This window comes from Mobula birostris, chromosome 1 (assembly GCF_030028105.1).
Source record: "Mobula birostris isolate sMobBir1 chromosome 1, sMobBir1.hap1, whole genome shotgun sequence".
Classification (NCBI taxonomy): Eukaryota; Metazoa; Chordata; class Chondrichthyes; order Myliobatiformes; family Myliobatidae; genus Mobula; species Mobula birostris.
The window spans coordinates 132,958,714-132,977,799 of NC_092370.1; the positions used below are offsets into that span (position 1 = coordinate 132,958,714).

Consider the following 19,086-nt stretch of genomic DNA (forward strand, 5'->3'; position numbering starts at 1 on the left):
CAGGGATGGATTTTTGAGGATTAGAAATATATAAAAGTAAGTCATCAGCATAGAGTGATATTTTATGGGACTTTAAGCCCCTAATTATCCCAGTAATATTTGGAGATTCTCGAATGGCAATTGCAAGAGGTTCTAATGCAATATCAAATAATAAAGGACTAAGAGGACAACCTTGTTGAGTACCTCGAAAAAGAGGGAAAAAAGGTAAGTTTAAAGAGTTAGTACGGACCGAGGCCACAGGAGAATGATATAACAGTTTGATCCAGGATATAAATTTCGAGCTAAAATTAAACATTTCAAGCACCTTAAATACGTAAGGCCATTCTACTCTATCAAAAGCTTTCTCAGCATCTAATGAGATAACACACTCAGGAACATTTTGTGAGGGGGTATAAACAATATTTAACAGTGTGCGAATGTTATAAAAAGAGTAACGACCTTTAATAAAACCTGTTTGGTCTTCCGAAATAATAAAAGGAAGTACTTTTTCTAATCTGTTTGCTAATAATTTAGAAAAAATTTTAGAATCAACATTTAATAAAGATATTGGTCTATAAGATGCACATTGAGCAGGATCTTTATCCTTCTTTAATATCAGAGAGATTGACGCTCTATTGAAAGATTCAGGAAGTTTACCAACTTTTAATGAAGCCTCGAAAACCCTACAGAACCAAGGGATTAATGAAGGTGCAAAACATTTATAAAATTCTGCAGTAAACCCATGAGGGCCAGAAGCTTTCCCCAGGTTCATAGAGGAAATAACATTGTTTATCTCATCAGTGGTAATGGGAGTATCTAACATAGAAGACATATCCTGTGAAATCTCAGGGAAATCTAGGTTATCTAAAAAATCATTCATATATTTAGAGTCTCGAGAAGACTCTGATTGATATAAGGAAGAATAAAAATCAAAGAAGGTTTGATTAATCCCCGCAAGATCAAGTATCAGTCGATCATTTTGATTATAAATCTGATTAATTTGAGATTTAGCATAATTAGACTTCAATTGGTTAGCCAACAGTTTGCCAATTTTGTCACTGTGTACATAAAATTCACTTCTTGTTTTCTTTAACTGGTTCACAATCGAGGACGAAAGTAATAAACTGTGTTCCATTTGAAGTTCAGTTCTTTGTTTATATAACTCCTCAGAGGGAGCTGTAACATATTTCTTATCAACTTCCTTAATCTTGTCCACAATTACCAACTCCTCCTGCTTCAGCTTCTTCCTCAAAGCAGCAGAATACGAGATAATCTGACCACGAATATAAGCTTTAAAAGTATCCCAAAGAATGTTCACAGAAATATCCTCTGTATAGTTGATTGTTAAAAAAAAGATCAATCTGTTCATTCATAAAGTTAACAAAGTCCGAGTCCTGAAGCAACAGCGAATTAAAACGCCATTTTCTATTATTTTGTGTATTGGCCTGAATTTTAATAGAAAGATTAAGTGGAGCATGATCCAAAATGGTTATAGAGTCATAATCACATTTAATCACTGAAGAAATAAGACGAGAGTCAATAAAGAAATAATCAATTCTTGAACAGGAATGGTGAACATGTGAAAAAAAAGAAAAATCTTTTTCCTGAGGATGCAAAAAGCGCCAAATGTCCGTCGACCCAGAATCAGAGAGGAATGAATTAATCAAAGTTGCAGATTTATTAGGTAAGGTCCGTAGAGGAGCCGAACGGTCCAAAGCTGGAGATAAACAGGTATTAAGATCTCCACCCCAGATCAATGAAAACTCATTCAAATTTGGGTACTGATTGAATAATGATTTATAAAATTCCGGACAGTCCATATTGGGAGCATAAACATTAACCAAAACTACCTTTTTATTAAATAGTAGACCACTAACCAGTAGAAATCTATCATTCGGATCAGAGATAATATCATGTTGTATAAAAGTAACTGAGGAGTCTATAAAAATAGAGACGCCTCGAATCTTAGCGTTAGAGTTTGAATTAAACTGTTGTTCCTTCCAGAATTTAAAAAAAACGTAGTCTGTCCCCCCTCCGCACATGGGTCTCTTGTAAAAATAGAATTTGTGCTTTAAGTCTCCGGAACACTTTAAAAACTTTTTTCCTTTTAATGGGATGGTTAAGACCATTAGTATTCCAGGAGACAAAATTAATAATAGACTCCATAAACCCTAAAGTCAACCCGCAAAAAGGAGGATTGACGATAGGCTCGACCCACGAACCCGAAAAGGGAACAGAACAAACAAGAGATACCGGGGAGGAGAACGCAACCAATACTTCAATAGTGTAAATAGCCCAAGAAGGAAAAAAACTGAAATGTGAAGCCCCTCCCACCATCCCCACCCCATGACCCCAAGGCTAAATCTAAAACAGACAAGCCGGAAAGAAGCAAGCACTAAAACTACCCCCATGACTTCCGATAGACGTTCACTAAAAAAAAGTGTAAATATAAAGAAGATCAGCCAGTTATAAAACAGTAAAAGAATAAAAAAAGTAAATCAATTAAAACAAACACTTAATATAACAGAGAAAAAGCCAGAAAATATAAAAAAACCGCAACAAACCCCAGACCCTATGAATAAACAAAAAAAAGAAATGAAATTATTAACATAAACTAGTTATGAAAACCTACAAAAAAAAGTAGATTTAAAAACTACAAAATTTAAGGCCTGAAAGGAAATACGTAGAATGACGCTGAGGAAATAACCACCCAGAATCGCCTGGGAAAAAGAAAGGAATGAGGCAGATAGAAAGAAAGTTTAGCAACCATATTAATTAATCAAAAATAAACTCTTCTGCCCATATAAGGCAAAAAAAAATTAAGGCCGACAGATTCACAACCTTCGATCAAACGGAGATAGTTAAAAATTACGATTAAGATGTTGAAGGTGAAAATTGATCCAGATAACTCTGGGCATCCGATGGAGATTCAAAAAAACGGAAGGCTCCATCCAACGTACGAATCCTTAAACGTGCTGCGTAAAGCAGCGTTGGTTTTAAATCCATCTTGTAGAGTTCCGACATCACAGATCTGTAATGAACCCGTTGATCCGAATTTGTTTGCTGAAATCCTCCACGAACCGGAAATGAAGATCCAAAAAATCAATGTAACCTTTAGATTGAACGAGTCGAAACAGTTTCTCCTTGTCTTGAAAGTAATGAAAACGTAAGATGACATGTCGAGGTTTATCTGACTTAGACGAGTATGATGGAACTCTGTGAACACGATCCAATAACGGTGGTTGGTCAGGAAATACAGTAGGAAATGCATCTTTTAAAAGTTGAGAAAAAAACTACATAGGGTTGTCAGATTCAACAGCTTCACACACACCAATCATTCGAAGATTCTGCCGTCGCATTCTGGATTCTAAGTCAGAGTTTTTAAAGGTCAGGAAGTCAAATTTTTTCTTCATTATAGTAATTGTTTCTTCAATTTTCCCCATCTTGAGTTCATTTTGTTGCGTGGATTTTTGAAGATTAGATATAGCCGACTGATGTTCCGTGATAGATGTTCATATTTTATCGATTGAATTGGCAATTTTCTGGAAATTAATTGAAATTTCCGCACGAATCAGGTCCGTAATAGAGGTTGAAATTTCCCTTCGAATTAGATCCGATATAGCTTTCAAAGTCACCGGTGATTCAGTCGGAGGAAAATAGGTACCTTTCGGTCTAATCGGAGGTTTGCCGTCTTTCCCATTTTTTCCATTCTTAGACATAGCAGACCTTAAAAGCATCCGATTATCAAAGAGCCCAATTTGTTTCAAAGTATTGTAAAAGTCGATGCCTTAATGGTTAGTTAAAATATAGCTGATCATAAGAAGAAAAACTCAGAGGTAATGGAGCGAGTCAAGAACACGACTTCACTCCATGAGCTCTACCAGAAGTCTCGAGTAGAGCCTTTTTATGTACCTGTCAGAATAAAAGGCAAAAATAACAGTTTATGGAACATTGCTTTCAAGAGATATTGAGATACTGGTTAAGAAAAAGAAGGAGGTACATAACATGTACTGCCCAGCGGATTATCTACACCCAATTGCCCACCATTGAGAACATCTACCATAAACACTGCCTGGGCAGGGCGAAAAGCATTATCAGGGATGCATCTCACTCTAACCATGGACTTTTTACTCTCCTCCCAACTGGTAGGCGCTACAGGAGCCTCTGCTCCCACACCAGCAGGCTCAGGAAGAGTTTCTTCCCTGAGGCTGTGACCCTGCTGAATCTCACATCACAGCGCTAAGCAGTATTGCATCCATATTGTACTGTCTTAGTATCTTTATATTTGTATGCTGTAGCACTTACTTTTTATTTGCAGTTATTTTGTAAATAATACTATTCTTTTGCACTTCTGGTCAGATGCTAATCGCATTTCATTGGCTTTGTATCTGTACTCAGCACAATGACAATAAAGTTGAATTTAATCTAATCTAATCCAATCTAATGTATAGGCAAGCAGGAGAAAATGAGGACTATAAGAAATGCAAGAAAATACTTAAGTAAATCAAGAAGGCTAAAAGAAGACATGAGGTTACCCCAGCAGACAAGCTGAAGGAGAATTCTAAGGTCTTCTATATTAAGAGCAAAAGGATAGCAAGGGACAAAATTGGACCTCTGGAAGATCAGAGTGGTACTCTATGTGTGGAGCTGCAAGAGATGGGGAATACCTTAAGTTGATTTTTTGCATCTGTATTTACTCGAAAGATGGACACAGTGTCTGTTGATGTGAGGAAATGCAGCAGAGAAAAATGGGCTGAAAAATGGCAGATGGAATTTAATGCAGACAAGTGTGAGGTGTTGCACTTTGGGAGGACCAACCAGGGTAGGTCTTACATGGAGTGCAGTAGGGCACTGAGGAGTGTGGTAGAATAGAGGGATCGAGGAATAAAGATCTGTAATTCCTTGAAAGTGGTGTCACAATTAGATAGGCTCATGAAGAATCTTTTGGCACATTGGCCTTTATAAATTAGTGCATTGAGTACAGGAGTTGAAATGTTATGTTGAAGTTGTATAAGATATTGGTGAGACCTAATTTGAAGTATTGTGTGTAGTTTTGGTCACCCACTTACAGGAAAGATGTAAATAAAATTGAAAAAGTGCGGCGAAAATTTACCAGGATGTTGCTGGGACCTGAGGAACTGAGTTATATGGAAAGATTGAATAGGCTAGGGCTTCATTCCCTGAAACGTGAAAGGTTGAGTGGAGATTTGGTAGAGGTATACAAAATGATGAGAGGTTTTCATAGGGTAAATGAAAGCAGGCTTTTCCCACGGAGGTTGTATCAGACTACAACTAGCAGTCATGGGTTAAGGTTGAAAGATGAAATGTTTCAGAGGAACATGAAGGGGAATTTCTTCACTCAGGGTGGTGAAACGAGCTGCCAGTGCAACTTGATGCAGGGTCAATTTCAACATTTAAGAGAAATTTGGATAGGTACATGGATGGTCAAGTATGGAGGGTTATAGTCCCAATGATTTGTCCTCTACAGCCATCTGTAGCAATGATTTCCACAGATTCACCACCCTATGGGCAAAAGAGATGAGAAATTGAGCAACAAGTGACTACTGCTCTGTAATGCTTAGAGTTACAATTAATTTGGTAGTATATGCTTCCTATTGTTTAACTTCAGCAGTGCTAGGGTATATTGCCAGAACAAAGATACAAACTATGACATTCGTTGTATTTGTCATTTGCAGAATGTGTGACACGGGAGAGGGACTGTTTACATTTCAGACACGGGAAGGAGAGAACATCTATCAGAAGGTACATTCAGCAACTCTGGCCATAGCCGAACAACACGAGCAACTGATGCTGGAGATGGAGAAAAAAACACGGGTATGTATCAGCCAGACTTTAAAAGGATTCATTATGTCTTGTACATTTTCTGGAAGTGTAATTTGACAGAAGCTTTTCAAAATTACTTGAGGATAAATTTATGGCAGCCCACTAATATAATAGTAGGAAGGGCATTGGAGAATCAATGCTTGATAAATTAATGCCTGAAAATCTATCACTGTTGGAAAGCCCTATTGGACATTCCAAAAGCTCTGTAATTTTGTTAAGGTAAATCAGACAACATAGCAATCATAGCTTCAGTCTTTCCATGTGAATACAAAAGATAATCTACACTCAGTGGCCACTTTATTAGATAGAGGTGTAGCACCTGCTGTGGTCTTCAGCTGCTATAACCCACCCACTTGAAGATTCGATGTATTGCTCTTTCAGAGATGCTCTTCTGCACACCACTGTTTTAGCCTACAGAACTGTCACGCACTGGATAATTCTGCTTTTCACGTCATTCTGTGTAAACTCTAAGGACTGTGGTGCAAAAAAATTCCCAGGAGATCAGGAGTTTCTGAGATATTCAGTTCTGTCTGGCAACAACAATCTTTCCACAGTCAAATGTATTTCGATCCCATTCTGATGTTTGGTCTGAACAACAACTAAACATCTTGACCACGCGTAAGTGCTTTTATGCATTGAGTTGCTGCCACATGATTGGCTGATTAGATATTTGCATTAATGAGCAGGTGTACCTAATAAAGTGGCCACTGAGTGCATTTTAGAGTGCAAAAAGAAACAACACCTTTCTCGGTTGACCTTCCTCTCTAAAGATTGACCAACTATATAAGCACAGTTAAGAGTTCTGTATCCTCCATGTCTCTATTTCTGATACCAGATGAAAGGTAAATACAATGTTTCAGCATGAATTACAGCAAAATATGAAATATGAAAGTTTATAAACCTGTAACTGCAACAAAAGGTCAATATGTGAGGTAGCCATTTCAATGGACACATTTTAGTATATCCACCGGTATTGACTAATTAAGCATAGACCAGCTTGCCAGCATGTGATTTACCATATCACTTCATTACCTGACAGCTGTATGGTTCGTCATCTTTTGAAATGACTTGGAATCTTCTGTGAATGGTAACACCAAAGGAATAAAATCAAAAATTGTTCAAACCATAAGACCAAAAGACATAGGAACATAATTAGACTATTCTCCCCGTTGAGCTGCTCTGCCTTTCTAATATGGCTGATTTATTATCCCTCCATTTTGCAGCCTTCTTCCCATAACCATTGACAGTCTTACTATCAAGAAAATATCAACCTCCACCTTAAATATACCCAATGATTTGGCCTCTGCAGAAGTCTGCGGCAATTAATTCCACAGATTCACCACCATCTGGTGAAATAAATTCCTCCTCATCTCTTTTCTAAGGGGAGGTCCTTCTTTTCTAAGAGGAGGTCGTTCTATTCTGAGGCTGTGCCCTCTGGTCCTAGACTCCCCCACTACAGGAAACAATAAACTAAAAACAATGATCTTTGAGTTTATTTTCAACAATAAATTTGACTCATTTCAGATATTTGCATCATTAGCAGGAGCTATAATGTTTTTCTCCAAAAGTGTGCACTATATGTGTACAGTACTATAAAACAAAACTGTTTATTCCCACTACAGTATTTGATGTTTCTGCATCATTCTATTTCTACTAAATTGGCTAGAATTTTATTTGAATGAAAGAAAAGCTTAAACTTCAAAAGCCTGTGTAGCCTTGATGGAGCCAATAAATCTGCAAGCTGTTTCCATAATTGGTCTTTTTCTGCCTGTGTTTCAAATGGGTGTTGCATCACTTTGGAATCTAGATTCCATAACTCAAAGCTACGGCTCAGAATGGCAAGTGACAGAAACTGGTGCGTAATTACTTGCAGAGAAAATGCAATGTAACTTTGAAATCCCTTCTATGTCTGTCTTCATTCTCTGTGACATTTAGTTAAAATTGCATTGCCTTGTTAACAGAGCAATAATGAAACCTTAACACGTCAATTGTCCAGTTAAAGAAAAACTTGCTTGCTTTTATTTCCAATATATTTACAGTAACAGAATAAAGCCATTTAAACAATTACTTCTGATTCACTGTCAGATATATGAATATAGTGTTTTCAGTCTTTCAATTGAAAAGCACACAAACAATATCATAATTCACAGGAGCTCAATGGATATTCTTTCAATATTCACCTACCAGTGACTTTATATGGATGTTATTTTACAGTAGTACCGTGGAAATATGATGTGAGCCATTTTGATTATGGCATCTATCAAAATAAGAATTGGAATCAAAATCCAGATTATTACCACTGGCATGCCCTGAAATTTGTTGTTTAGCATCATCAAAAATTACAATGAGAAATACACTCAGTGGCCACTTTATTAGGTACACTTGTACACCTGTATGTTAATGCAAATATCTAACCAGCCAACCATAAGGCTGCAAATCAAAAGCATGCAGACATATTCTGGAGGTTCCGTTGTTGTTCAAACCAAACATCAGAATGGGGAAGAAATGTGATCTAAATGACTTTGATCATAGATTGTTTGTTGGTGCCAGATGGAGTGGCTTGAGTATCTCAGAAACTGCTGATATCCCGGGATTTCAACACACAACAGTCTCTTAGAGTTCTGTGGGCGAAAATGCCTTGCCAATGAGAAAGGTCAGAGGAGAATGGTCAGACTGGCTCAAGCTGACAGAAAGGATGCAGCAACTCAAATAGCCAAGCATTAGAACAGTGGTGTGCAGAAAGAGCATCTTTGGAAGTACAGCATGTTGAACCTTGAAGTAGAAAACCACACACAGTTGCACTCCTGTACCTAATAAAGTGGCAACTGAATGTATGTGGTGAAAGTTATTGTTTCATGCAATACTATAAATTACAATAGGAAATATAAATAAAAAGATCATGTGGTGCAATAAGGAGGCAGTACAGGAACCTGAAGATGCACACTCAATGTTCCAGAATCAGCTTCTTCCCCTTCATCATCACAATTCTGAATGGCAATAAAACCATGAGGACTTCCCTATATTTTCCTACTTTTCTGAAGTATTGAAGTATTTATTTAATTTAATTTAATTTTTTATATATTGTGGCACCCTGGGAGGGTTGGGGGGGGGGTGATTTAGAGCTTGTCCCAGCACTCCTGGCCAGTGCTATTTATTGTTCTTGTTTGAAAATGCATTAGTGGGATTATGGTGGGATGTTCAAGGTCATTTATTGTTACATCTTAGCTTGGGTTATACAGTTATACTCATGTGTGTTTGTGGGTTACCCTGACTGTAACCGTGGTGTGTGATAATCACCTGCTCCACGTGTATGAGACTGAGCAGTTCTCTCTCCAGGTCATCATGCCTGGTCTGTTTTCATGCTAATCGCAATAAAAATAACAGTTGAGTTAAACAAGCTTTTCTCATCTGTCATCATGGTCTGAACGCTCACCACACTGGTGTCAGGAGTGGGATTAGAAATTGGTGGCAAGATCGAAGAGCTACAACATCGAATGGAGTGCCTTAAGACCCAAGGAATAAGTCAAGGATCCGAGTTGTGTGCCTCCCCTGCACCCCCAGACCGGGTTACCAAAGACGAGATACCAACTCAGAGGAAGGGCTGTGTACTCAGGCTCCCCAACCCGGGAAACATGGCAGAGCACACCACCACCTCCCCTGCGGCCTACACCAGAGAACCCAAAATACCGTGCAACATGGCAGGCACCTCCAATGCCACTGGAGCAAGAGGAGGCCAACGAGCCTCAGCAATTCACACCACAAGGTCCACCCTGAAGCTCCCCAGATGCAATGGGACCAACCGCCTCGAGCCTCACTTGGCGCAAGTCAAACTTGCTGCATGGCGCAACGGGTGGTGCCCCACCGAGTTGGCAGTGCACCTTGCCCTGGTGGGGTATGCCCTGCAGAGCGACGTGACTGCAGGGCCCTCGTAGTGGCGCTGAAGTGGCGTTTCAAGCAGAGGCCATTGGCAGAAGTAATGAGGGAAGAAACGGGCAGCAGATGGCGCCTTGTGAGAGAAAGTCTGAAGGCACTTGCAGCAGATCTCCACCACTGTGCTCGACATGGCTACCCCCAGTGCCCAACTGCGGCCCAGGAAGAGCTTGCCCTCTACACCTTTGTAAAGGTGCTGACGCCGGAGTGCCTTTGGCAGCATGTTCGCCTGGTATCACCATCATCGCTGGATGAGGCGCTGACTGAAGAAGAGAGGGCAGAAGCAATTTTAACCCCCCCAAAGCATTCCAGTGCCGCCCCGCACATTGTGAGCCTGGGCTTGTGTCAGTGAGGCGGAGGAGTAAATTGACGAGGAGGAGCGCGTGAGACGGGTACGACTAGCACCGTGCCAGCCCTGTCACAGCCCAGTACACATGGGCGGCACTGCTCAAGACCCCAGCAGAATCCCTCCATTGTCGCTCCTCCGGGTGGGTGAGGAGCAAGGCTTATACATGGACTGTGAGGTGAACGGCATTGGATACCATGCGTTGGTGGACATAGGGTCGACTATCACCATCATCCTTTCCGGTGTCCCCCCGACACGGACCAGCCATCCCCGCCTGGGTGGACAATGACGGCGTCCAGCTGGCATGGTCACCGGCAACTGTGCGGTGATGAGAGGGAAGACGTGGCTATGCATCACGGAGGGGAAAAACACAGTGGAGCACAAAGTGTGGCTAGCTGATATCCGGGACTCCTGCTTCATTGGCCTGGACCTGCCGTCCCACTGGGCGGGGTGGCGGGTGCGGTGATCGTATGGATGTGCCAGGTGGCAACACTCTGCCTCATCACTGAAACCGTGGCTCTCTGGCAGGGCAGCTCCAGGAAGCAGACCAGAGAGGCGCGGTAACAACCACCACCAGTCACTCCAGCGCAGCTCACTGTCCCCCTGTCATCAGCAACTGCAGCGGTGCAGCACGACAACGGCTTCCTCCAGTGAGACCGTCCAGGCGGTGTAAGAGTTGTGGCTGCGGATCAGCGAGGGTTTGGATCAGGACCAGCGGCAGCAGCTGAAGGACCTTCTGGACCAGCATATCGACATCTTCGCAGCCAGGGATGAGGATGGCAGGCACACAGGGCTGGTCCAACAACACGTCAACACCAGAGATGACAGCCCATCCACCCGCAGGCCCATCTCCTGGCCCTCACCAAACGCCAGGCAGCAGAGCAGCGGATCAAAGAGATGCAGCAGTTGGCATCATTGAGCCCTCCCACAGCCCATGGGCAGCTCCAGCGATGATGGTCGGGAAGAAAGCCGGGTCATGGCGGTTCTGTGTAGACTACTATCATCTCAATGCCGTGACCCAGAAGGACTCCTACCCGCTGCCCCAAATTGACGATGCCCTGGACTACATCGCTGGTTCAACCTGGTTCAGCTCTCTCGATCTCCACAGTGGCTACTGGCAGGTCGAACTGGCCCCAGAGTCCCGTCCCAAGACTGCCTTCACCACTGGTCAAGGGCTGTGGCACTTTCGAGTCTGTGTAATCTCCTAGCCACATTCAAGAGTCTGACGGTCTGATGGAGAGGGTGCTGGCTCACTTTCTGCAGAGTCACTGCGTCATCTCTTTGGATGATCTCCTGGTGCACACCTCCGTTTTTATTAATGTTCTGCTGAACCTGCGAAACTGATCCTCAACCCTTTTAAATGCTGCCTGCTGCACTGCCAGACGAAGTTCCTGGGACGCGTTGTGAGTGCAGGAGGGGTTATGGACCCTGAGAAGGCGGTGGCTGTCAGGGAATGGCCTACCCTCCACCATGTCTCCAAGGTTCACAGCTTCCTGGGGCTGGCATCATACTATCACCAGTTTATTAAAGACTTCACCACCATCGCCAATTCCTTGCACCAACTCACCGAGAAGGGGAGGCCCTTTGCCTGGACTGAACCTGTGCTGCAGCCTTCGATCAACTCCGAGCTGTGCTCACTCAGGATCCGGTGCTGGTCTATCCCGATCCAGCCTGCCCCTTCATTGTTGATACAGATGCCAGCAACGGGGGGTCTCGGCACCGTCCTATCACAGGAGGGGGACCAAGGAGAGCGCGTTGTGGTGTACTTCAGCTGTACCCTGAGCCACACTGAATGGAACCCACCAGGAGCTCTTGGCTATGGTCCAAGACCTCCGCCACTTCCGCCCCTACCTCTTTGGCCCACGGTTCCTGCTTCGCCATGTATCTCTGACCGGGCCGTTGAGCTTCCACGGACTCAAGGAGCAGATGGCGTGCTGGCTCGAGGCTCTTCAGGATTACGATTTTGAGATGCAGCACCATGCTGGAAGGCACCACAGTAACACTGATGCTGTGCACCGACCGCAGCGCCATGACGCGGAGCCCCTAGGGGACTACCTAGGGGTAGCTATAGGAGGTGCCTGTCACCGTGGGGACGACTGCCAACATTGGAACAGCAGCCCGTTGCGCACCTCCAGCATGCCCCACTGAGAGTATGAATCCAGAGTGGAGATCTCCCCCCACCCCGGCCGCCGTCCCGTGCACAGCCGCTCCCTCACCCGGACCGGCACAGGATCACCTTGCACCTCACGGCGCAGCTGCTGGTGGTCGATGGAGGCGAGGTCACTGCCGGCTGCCACCTGAAGTGCCTCCACCGTCACTTGCCCCAGCTCCACTCGAGGCAGCGACAGTAGTGACATTCGGTGGGCTCTGAGAGCTGGATGGGGCAGGGGCGGCATTTTGGGGCTCCAAAGACGTCGTGCAAGCTGCAAGAATGCTTATATTGGCCTGGGTGCAGGCAAGATGTGGAGCCGTTTGTGCACTGCTGTGACGCTTGACGCTTGATGCTTGCGTGTCCCAGAAGGGGCCGTGACCCTGGTCTAGGGCGCCAGTGCAACAGTACGTGGTGGGGGCCCCAGTAGAGCGCGTAGGGGTGGATGTCCTGGGCCCCTTCCCCCACACTGACTCCGGGATTAGCAATGTTCTCATGGCCATGGATTACTTCACAAAGTGGCCAGAGGAATACGTGATACTCAACCAAAGCACTACCACTGCTGAATGACTCGTGGAGGAGTTCTCGTGCTGTTTCTGTCCCCCTGAAGAACTCCACAGGTAAATGCCAGCTGTGCTTATGTTCAGGCGGGAGCTGCATACACCGGTGGATCTGGTGTTCGGCCCCCCCCTCCCAAGCCGGAGATTCCTGGGGAGGCAGGGTTGGGGTAGTAGCAGCACCTCAGGAGGCGCATGCGGGCTGTTCATGATGCAGCTTGGCAGAACCATAGTGCAGCCAGCGACCGACAAAAACGGGCTTATGATGCCCGCAGCTGGGACAGGACTTTGCCGAGGGGTAATAAGTGTGGATCTACTGCCCCTCCTGGAAGAAGTGACTATCCCCCAAGCTGGGAAGCCACTGGAAGGGACCAGGAGAGGTGCTCAACCATATCCCTGACATTGTGTATTGGGTGTGGTAGTCTGAGCGGCGGGAGGCAGTCATGCTGCACGGGGATTGGCTGGCACTCTAACTGCCCTTGGTCATCACTGACCCAGCCTCTTGGCCTCACCAAACAGTGCCTCCCCTAGTTGGGGGGGAGACTACAAACGCCCTCTCCAGTGCCCCAGACAGCAGCATTGACCACCATCGGGACTGTTGGACTTTGTTGTGGACTCTGGAATTGCTGCGGACGGCTGAGCCCTCATGTGGGGGCAGTGTGGCACACGGGGGAGGTGTGGTTGACAGCTAGCCCCAGCATTCCTGGCAGCTGGCACTACTTATTGTTCTTGTTTTAAAGTGCATTCGTGGGATTATGGTGGGATGTTCGCGTTCATTTATTTTACATCTTAGCTTGGGTTATACAGTTATTCACTTGTGTGTTTGTGTAACCGGGGTGTTTGATAATCACCTCCACTGTCTACATGTCCTCTCCCCGGGTCATTGCACCAGGTCTGTTTTTGTGCTTATCGCAATAAAAACAACAGTTGAGTTAATCGAGCTTTTCTCGTCTGTCATCAAGGACCAAATGCTCACCACAATATACTTCTCATTGTAATTTATATTTATTATTTTTATTATGAATTGCATTGTACTGCTGCCACAAAACAACAAACTTCATGGCATATGCCAGTGATATTAAACTTGATTCTGATTCCGATTCAAAAAGAGAGCCAAAGCTAAAAATGAAATAGGGTTCATGGATTCATGGACTGTTGATGGTGGAGGGGAATAAGTTGTTTCTAAAATGTTGAGTCTGTGTGTTTAGGTCCCTATACTCCTTCCCTGATGGTAGCAACGAGAAGAGGGCATGTGCTGAGTGGTGGGAGGTGATAAATGTTGTACGCCTCCTTTCTGAGGCACTGGCTTTTGAAGGTATCCTCGATGCTGGGGCAGCTGGTGCCCAGGATGAAGCTGGCTGAGTTTACAAACCCCTGCAGCTTAAAAAAGGTTACTCTTGAAGCTTTCTGCCTGTGAAGAGCATGGGTATACCTTTGTGTGGAGACATGGATTGAGTTTAGTATTCTCGGCATGGCAAGTTTCTGATATCAGCCTGATGGTTAAGTAGTACTACACCATGACTGCAGACCCGGACTCCTCTTGTGTAGCTAACCTCCACAGACTGGAAATGAGCAATACCTTATTAGAAATCACTTCCCGTCCTCTGAGTTATGAAATAATTCATAATGCAATGTATCTGGAAAAAATGGAATATTAAGGTCAGTAATTTCTTTGGCATGTGTTACAGGAAATAACCACCATTTAATATAATACATTAATATAACATAGTCAGCCACATTACTAATGTGTAGCCAACAACGTTCTAGGACTAGAAAATATCACTGACTATATTAGAGATAAGAGATTCTGCAAATGCTGGAAATCCAGATCAACATACACAAAATTCTGGAGGGACTCAAAAGATCAGGCAACATAAGTGGGGGGAATAAGCAGTTGACGCTTCAGGTCGAAACCCTCCATCGGGACAATCCTGATTGACAGTTTATTTGCAAACGCGAGGAAACCTGCAGGTGCTGGAAATTCGAGCAACACACACAAAATGCTGGTGGAACGCAACAGCCAAGGCAGCATCTATAGGAAGAGGTACAATCGATGTTTTGGGCCAAGACCCTTCATCAGGACTAACTGAAAGAAGAGATAGTAAGAGATTTGAAAGTTGGCAGGGGGGAGATCCGAAATGATAGGAGAAGACAGGGGGGCGGGGGAGGGATAGAGCTAAGAGCTGGAAAGTTGATTGGCAAAAGGGATACAAGGCTGGAGAAGGAAGAGGATCATGGGATGGGAAGCCTAGGGGAAAAGAAAGGAGGGGAGCCCACAGGATGGAGAGCAGGTAAGGAGTTAGAGTGAGAGAGACCGAGGGAGAAAAAAGAGAGAGAAAAGAAAGGGAAATTTTTGTTTAATTAAATAAATAAATAAATAAATAGATAGATAGATAGATAGATAGATAAGGGATGGGGTAAGAAGGGGAGGAGGGGCATTAATGGAAGTTAGAGAAGTCGATGTTCATGCCATCAGGTTGGAGGCTACCCAGACAGAATATAAGGTGTTGTTCCTCCAACCTGAGTGTGGCTTCATTTTGACAGTAAAGGAGGCCGTGGATAGACATATCGGAATGGGAATGGGACGTGGAATTAAAATGTGTGGCCACTGGGAGATCCTGCTTTCTCTGGCGGACAGAGCGTAGGTGTTCAGGGAAACGGTCTCCCAGTCTGCGTCGGGTCTCGCCAATATATAGCAGCCTGCATCAGGAGCACCGGACACAGTACATCACCCCAGCCGACTCACAGGTGAAGTGTCACCTTACCTGGAAGGACTGTTTGGGGCCCTGAATGGTGGTGAGGGAGGAAATGTAAGGGCAGGTGTAGCACTTGTTCTGCTTTCAAGGATAAGTGCCGGGTGGGAGATCAGAGAGAAGGGATGGGGGGGACGAACGGACAAGGGAGTCGCATAGGGAGCTGAGTTCCTTCAGCATTTTGTGTGTGTCCACTGTCTATGTTAGTCAATGTTTATTTAGTTTTCAACTATTATTGATACTGTGTTTGACTACAGCAACAATATCAACAAAATTAAATATATTGTGCTCTCATTCCTAATACCGTTTTGCCTTTTGAACTTTGAATTATCTTAAACCTTTGGCTTCCACAGATGCTGCTTGGACTATAGTGTTCTTCCAGTGCTCTGTTTTGTTTAAATGCATACTTTTCCCAAGGGAAGTTTCCAATCAAATGGCCTACTTTAGCTTTCCAATAAGGTCACCCTTTCCCATGTGATTGCTTCATCTTTCTGCCCCATGATCTTCTTGAGCAGAGGTTTCTGAATATGACTTGTAAGCCTGCCCCTTTCAGATACACCAAATGCTTGCATAATCCTAATAGCATGCTTTCCATTTCAACCTTGAAATGACAATTACTACCATCAGTTCCCTGACCATCTTCCTTACTACCAATCACCACACTGGACTCCGTGCTCTGACTCTGACTAACTCATTGTCTCCCCCATCCCTCAAATGCCATCTATAAATTTACCGATGATACAACCATTGTTGGCAATATTTCAGATGGTGATGAGGCGGCGTACAGAAATGAGATAGACCAGCTGGGTCATTAATGTTGCAACAAAAATTTTGCATTCAACATTAGTAAGACCAAAGAATTGGTTGTGGACTTCAGGAAAGGAAGGTTGAGGAACATACCAGATCTCATCAGCAGTAGAAAGGATGAGCAATTTTAAGTTCCTGGGTGTCGATATCTCTGAAGATCTATCCTGGGCCCAACATATTGATACAATTACAAAGAAGGCATGGCAACGGCTATATTTCATCAGGAGTTTGAGGAGACTTGGTTTGGCACCAAAGACTCTTGCGAATTTCTACAGATGTACTATGGAGAGCATTCTACTTCATTACATCATCATCCAGTATGGAGGGGCTACTGAATAGGATTGGAAACTGCAGAAAGTTGTAAACTCAGTCAGCTCCATCATCCGTCATGAGCATTAGCCATGTCCACATCGAGGGCACCTTCAAATTACAATGCCTGAAGAAGGCAGCATCCATCATTAAGGACCCTCATTACCTTGGACATGCCCTCTTCTCATTGCTACCATCAAAGACGAGGTACAGGTGCCTGAAGACACATACTCTGCATTTCAGGAACAGATTCTTCCCGCCACCATCCGATTTCTGAATGGTCATTGAACCCATGAACACTACATCACTTTTCTTACCGTATATTTTTCTTTTTGCACTACATACTTAATGCAGTTTTATATATCAATGAGTCTCGATGAAGGGTCTGAGCCTGAAATGTCCACAGTTTACTCTTTTCCATAGATGCTACTGGGCCTACTGAGTTCCTCCAGCATTTTGTATGTGTTGCTTGTATTTCCAGCATCTGCAGATTTCCTCCTGTTTTTGACCAAGGAATTCAAAGTTGCTGATCCTCTTATGAGGAGTGGCTAATGGACCTCTGGTTTCCTCCTCCTAATGTCAATAATCAGCTCCTTGATCTACTCAGCAAGGTTTTCAATCTCCCTCCTATAAAAGTGGTTTAAAGTGTTTAGTGTACATTGCAATGACTGAGGTAATAGATGGAGGGAGCTAGGGGGTGTCTTACTAGAATGATTGATCCTATTAGCTATCTGGAGGAAGAAATTTTTAAGATGGCATGAAGTTTTTGTTTTAATGGCTCTATAATGCTTCCTTGTTGGCGTGTGGCCAACTGGTTAAGGCATTCGTCTAGTGATCTGAAGGTCGCTAGTTCGAGCCTTGGCTGAGGCAGCGTGTTGTGTTCTTGAGCAAGGCACTTAACCACACATTGATCTGCAACAACACCGGTGCCAAGCTGTATGGGTCCCAATGCCATTCCCTTGGACAACATTGGTGGCGTGGAGAGGGGAGACGCAGCATGGGCAACTGCTGGTCTTCCATACAACCTTGCCCAGGCCTGTGCCCTGGAAACCTTCCAAGGTGCAAATCCATGGTCTCATGAGACCAACGGATGCCTGTGTGTATATATATATATAGTGCTTTCTAGAAAGGAGACATTCAAACAAGTATTTTGCTGTGTGCTTAGTGTCTGTGATGATTCTTCCTGCCTTCTTCTTTGTCCTGAACACATCCAAGTCTTGCAATGATGGTAGACTGCAGCCAGTGAGCTTCACTGCTGACCTAACAGTTCATTGTCGTTTTTGCACACTGTGAGAGGATATTGCACCAAAACAGACAGTGATGACTGATGTGAAGGTGCTCTCTGTGGTGCAGTCTAAAAATTGCGCCATATGTTCTGGGAAAGATAGAAATTTATCAGCTACCACAAGAAGTACATCCTTTGCTGAGTCATTTGGTTACTGAAGGAGATATGGTTCTCCCACACGAGGTTCTGTGAAATAAAGATGCTCAGGAACCTGAATATTGAAACAATGCTAACTGTAGTGGTGCTGATGATGAGTGGGTGGAGAGGAGACACATTTCTACTGAAGCTGATATTAATCTCTCTGATTTAAAGGACATTCAGTTCCAAGTTATTGTGATAGCACCAGCACACTAGCTTGTTTACTTCCTGGTGGTTCTTGGGATATTTTGCCTCTGCTGACTAGTCCAATCCAGTCGTGTCATCAACAAACCTTATCAGTTAAGCTGCTGGGTCATCGGACGCACAATCTTTGGCGCATGGAGCAAATAAGAGAGAGGAGAGAATACACCCGTGGTACACCAGTGATGATTGAGCGGGATGTGATAGGAATAACGATCTGATAGGAGCGTCCTGATCTGAGTGAAACACATAAACACTAACATACCTGTTTGGAGCAACGGAACATTTGCAAAGTTACAGAGGCTGAAGTATAGATTGACAGAAATATTTATAGAGAAAACATTTCCGAAAGGATCAAATCAGGAAAAGGCTGTCAATATTAGGAAAAAACATAGTAATAACAAATTAAACCTCAAAGAGTGAAATCAAATATGAAATACTATGTGGGAAACCATCAGGCTGTGAAGAAAGATTGTGATATAAGGACAAACAGCAACTACATCATAATGGAAATGGCATCTGCCAAAGCAATAGATAAAATGCATTTACACTGAAGAAAGATCTCGTGGATCAAGAAAATTGCAACATATCACAGAGTGAACAAAGAAAAATAAGCTGATAACTGGTGTATACAATTTCAAGAAATAGAAGAATACTCTGCCAATCTTTCGGTTGTCAAGCTAATGCTAATAACACCCTGTGGGCTTGAGAATCAGGCCTGAATTGTTCTCCCGGTGCATGGCTGCAGCTGGAACAAAATGAAAGTTGAAAGATCTCCATCTTAATAT

The 19,086-nt window shown here is 43.7% G+C and overlaps 1 protein-coding gene across 2 annotated transcripts in view; it reads left to right on the top strand.

Annotated features, from left to right (window-relative positions):
- dok6 (docking protein 6) overlaps positions 1–19,086 on the top strand; it is a 605,271-nt gene that overhangs the window by 528,844 nt on the left and 57,341 nt on the right. For both annotated transcript variants that reach the window (XM_072273010.1, XM_072273075.1), the window contains exon 6: positions 5,676–5,814. In XM_072273010.1, the coding sequence (XP_072129111.1) occupies positions 5,676–5,814 (139 nt within the window). The remainder of the gene's footprint in view (positions 1–5,675; positions 5,815–19,086) is intronic.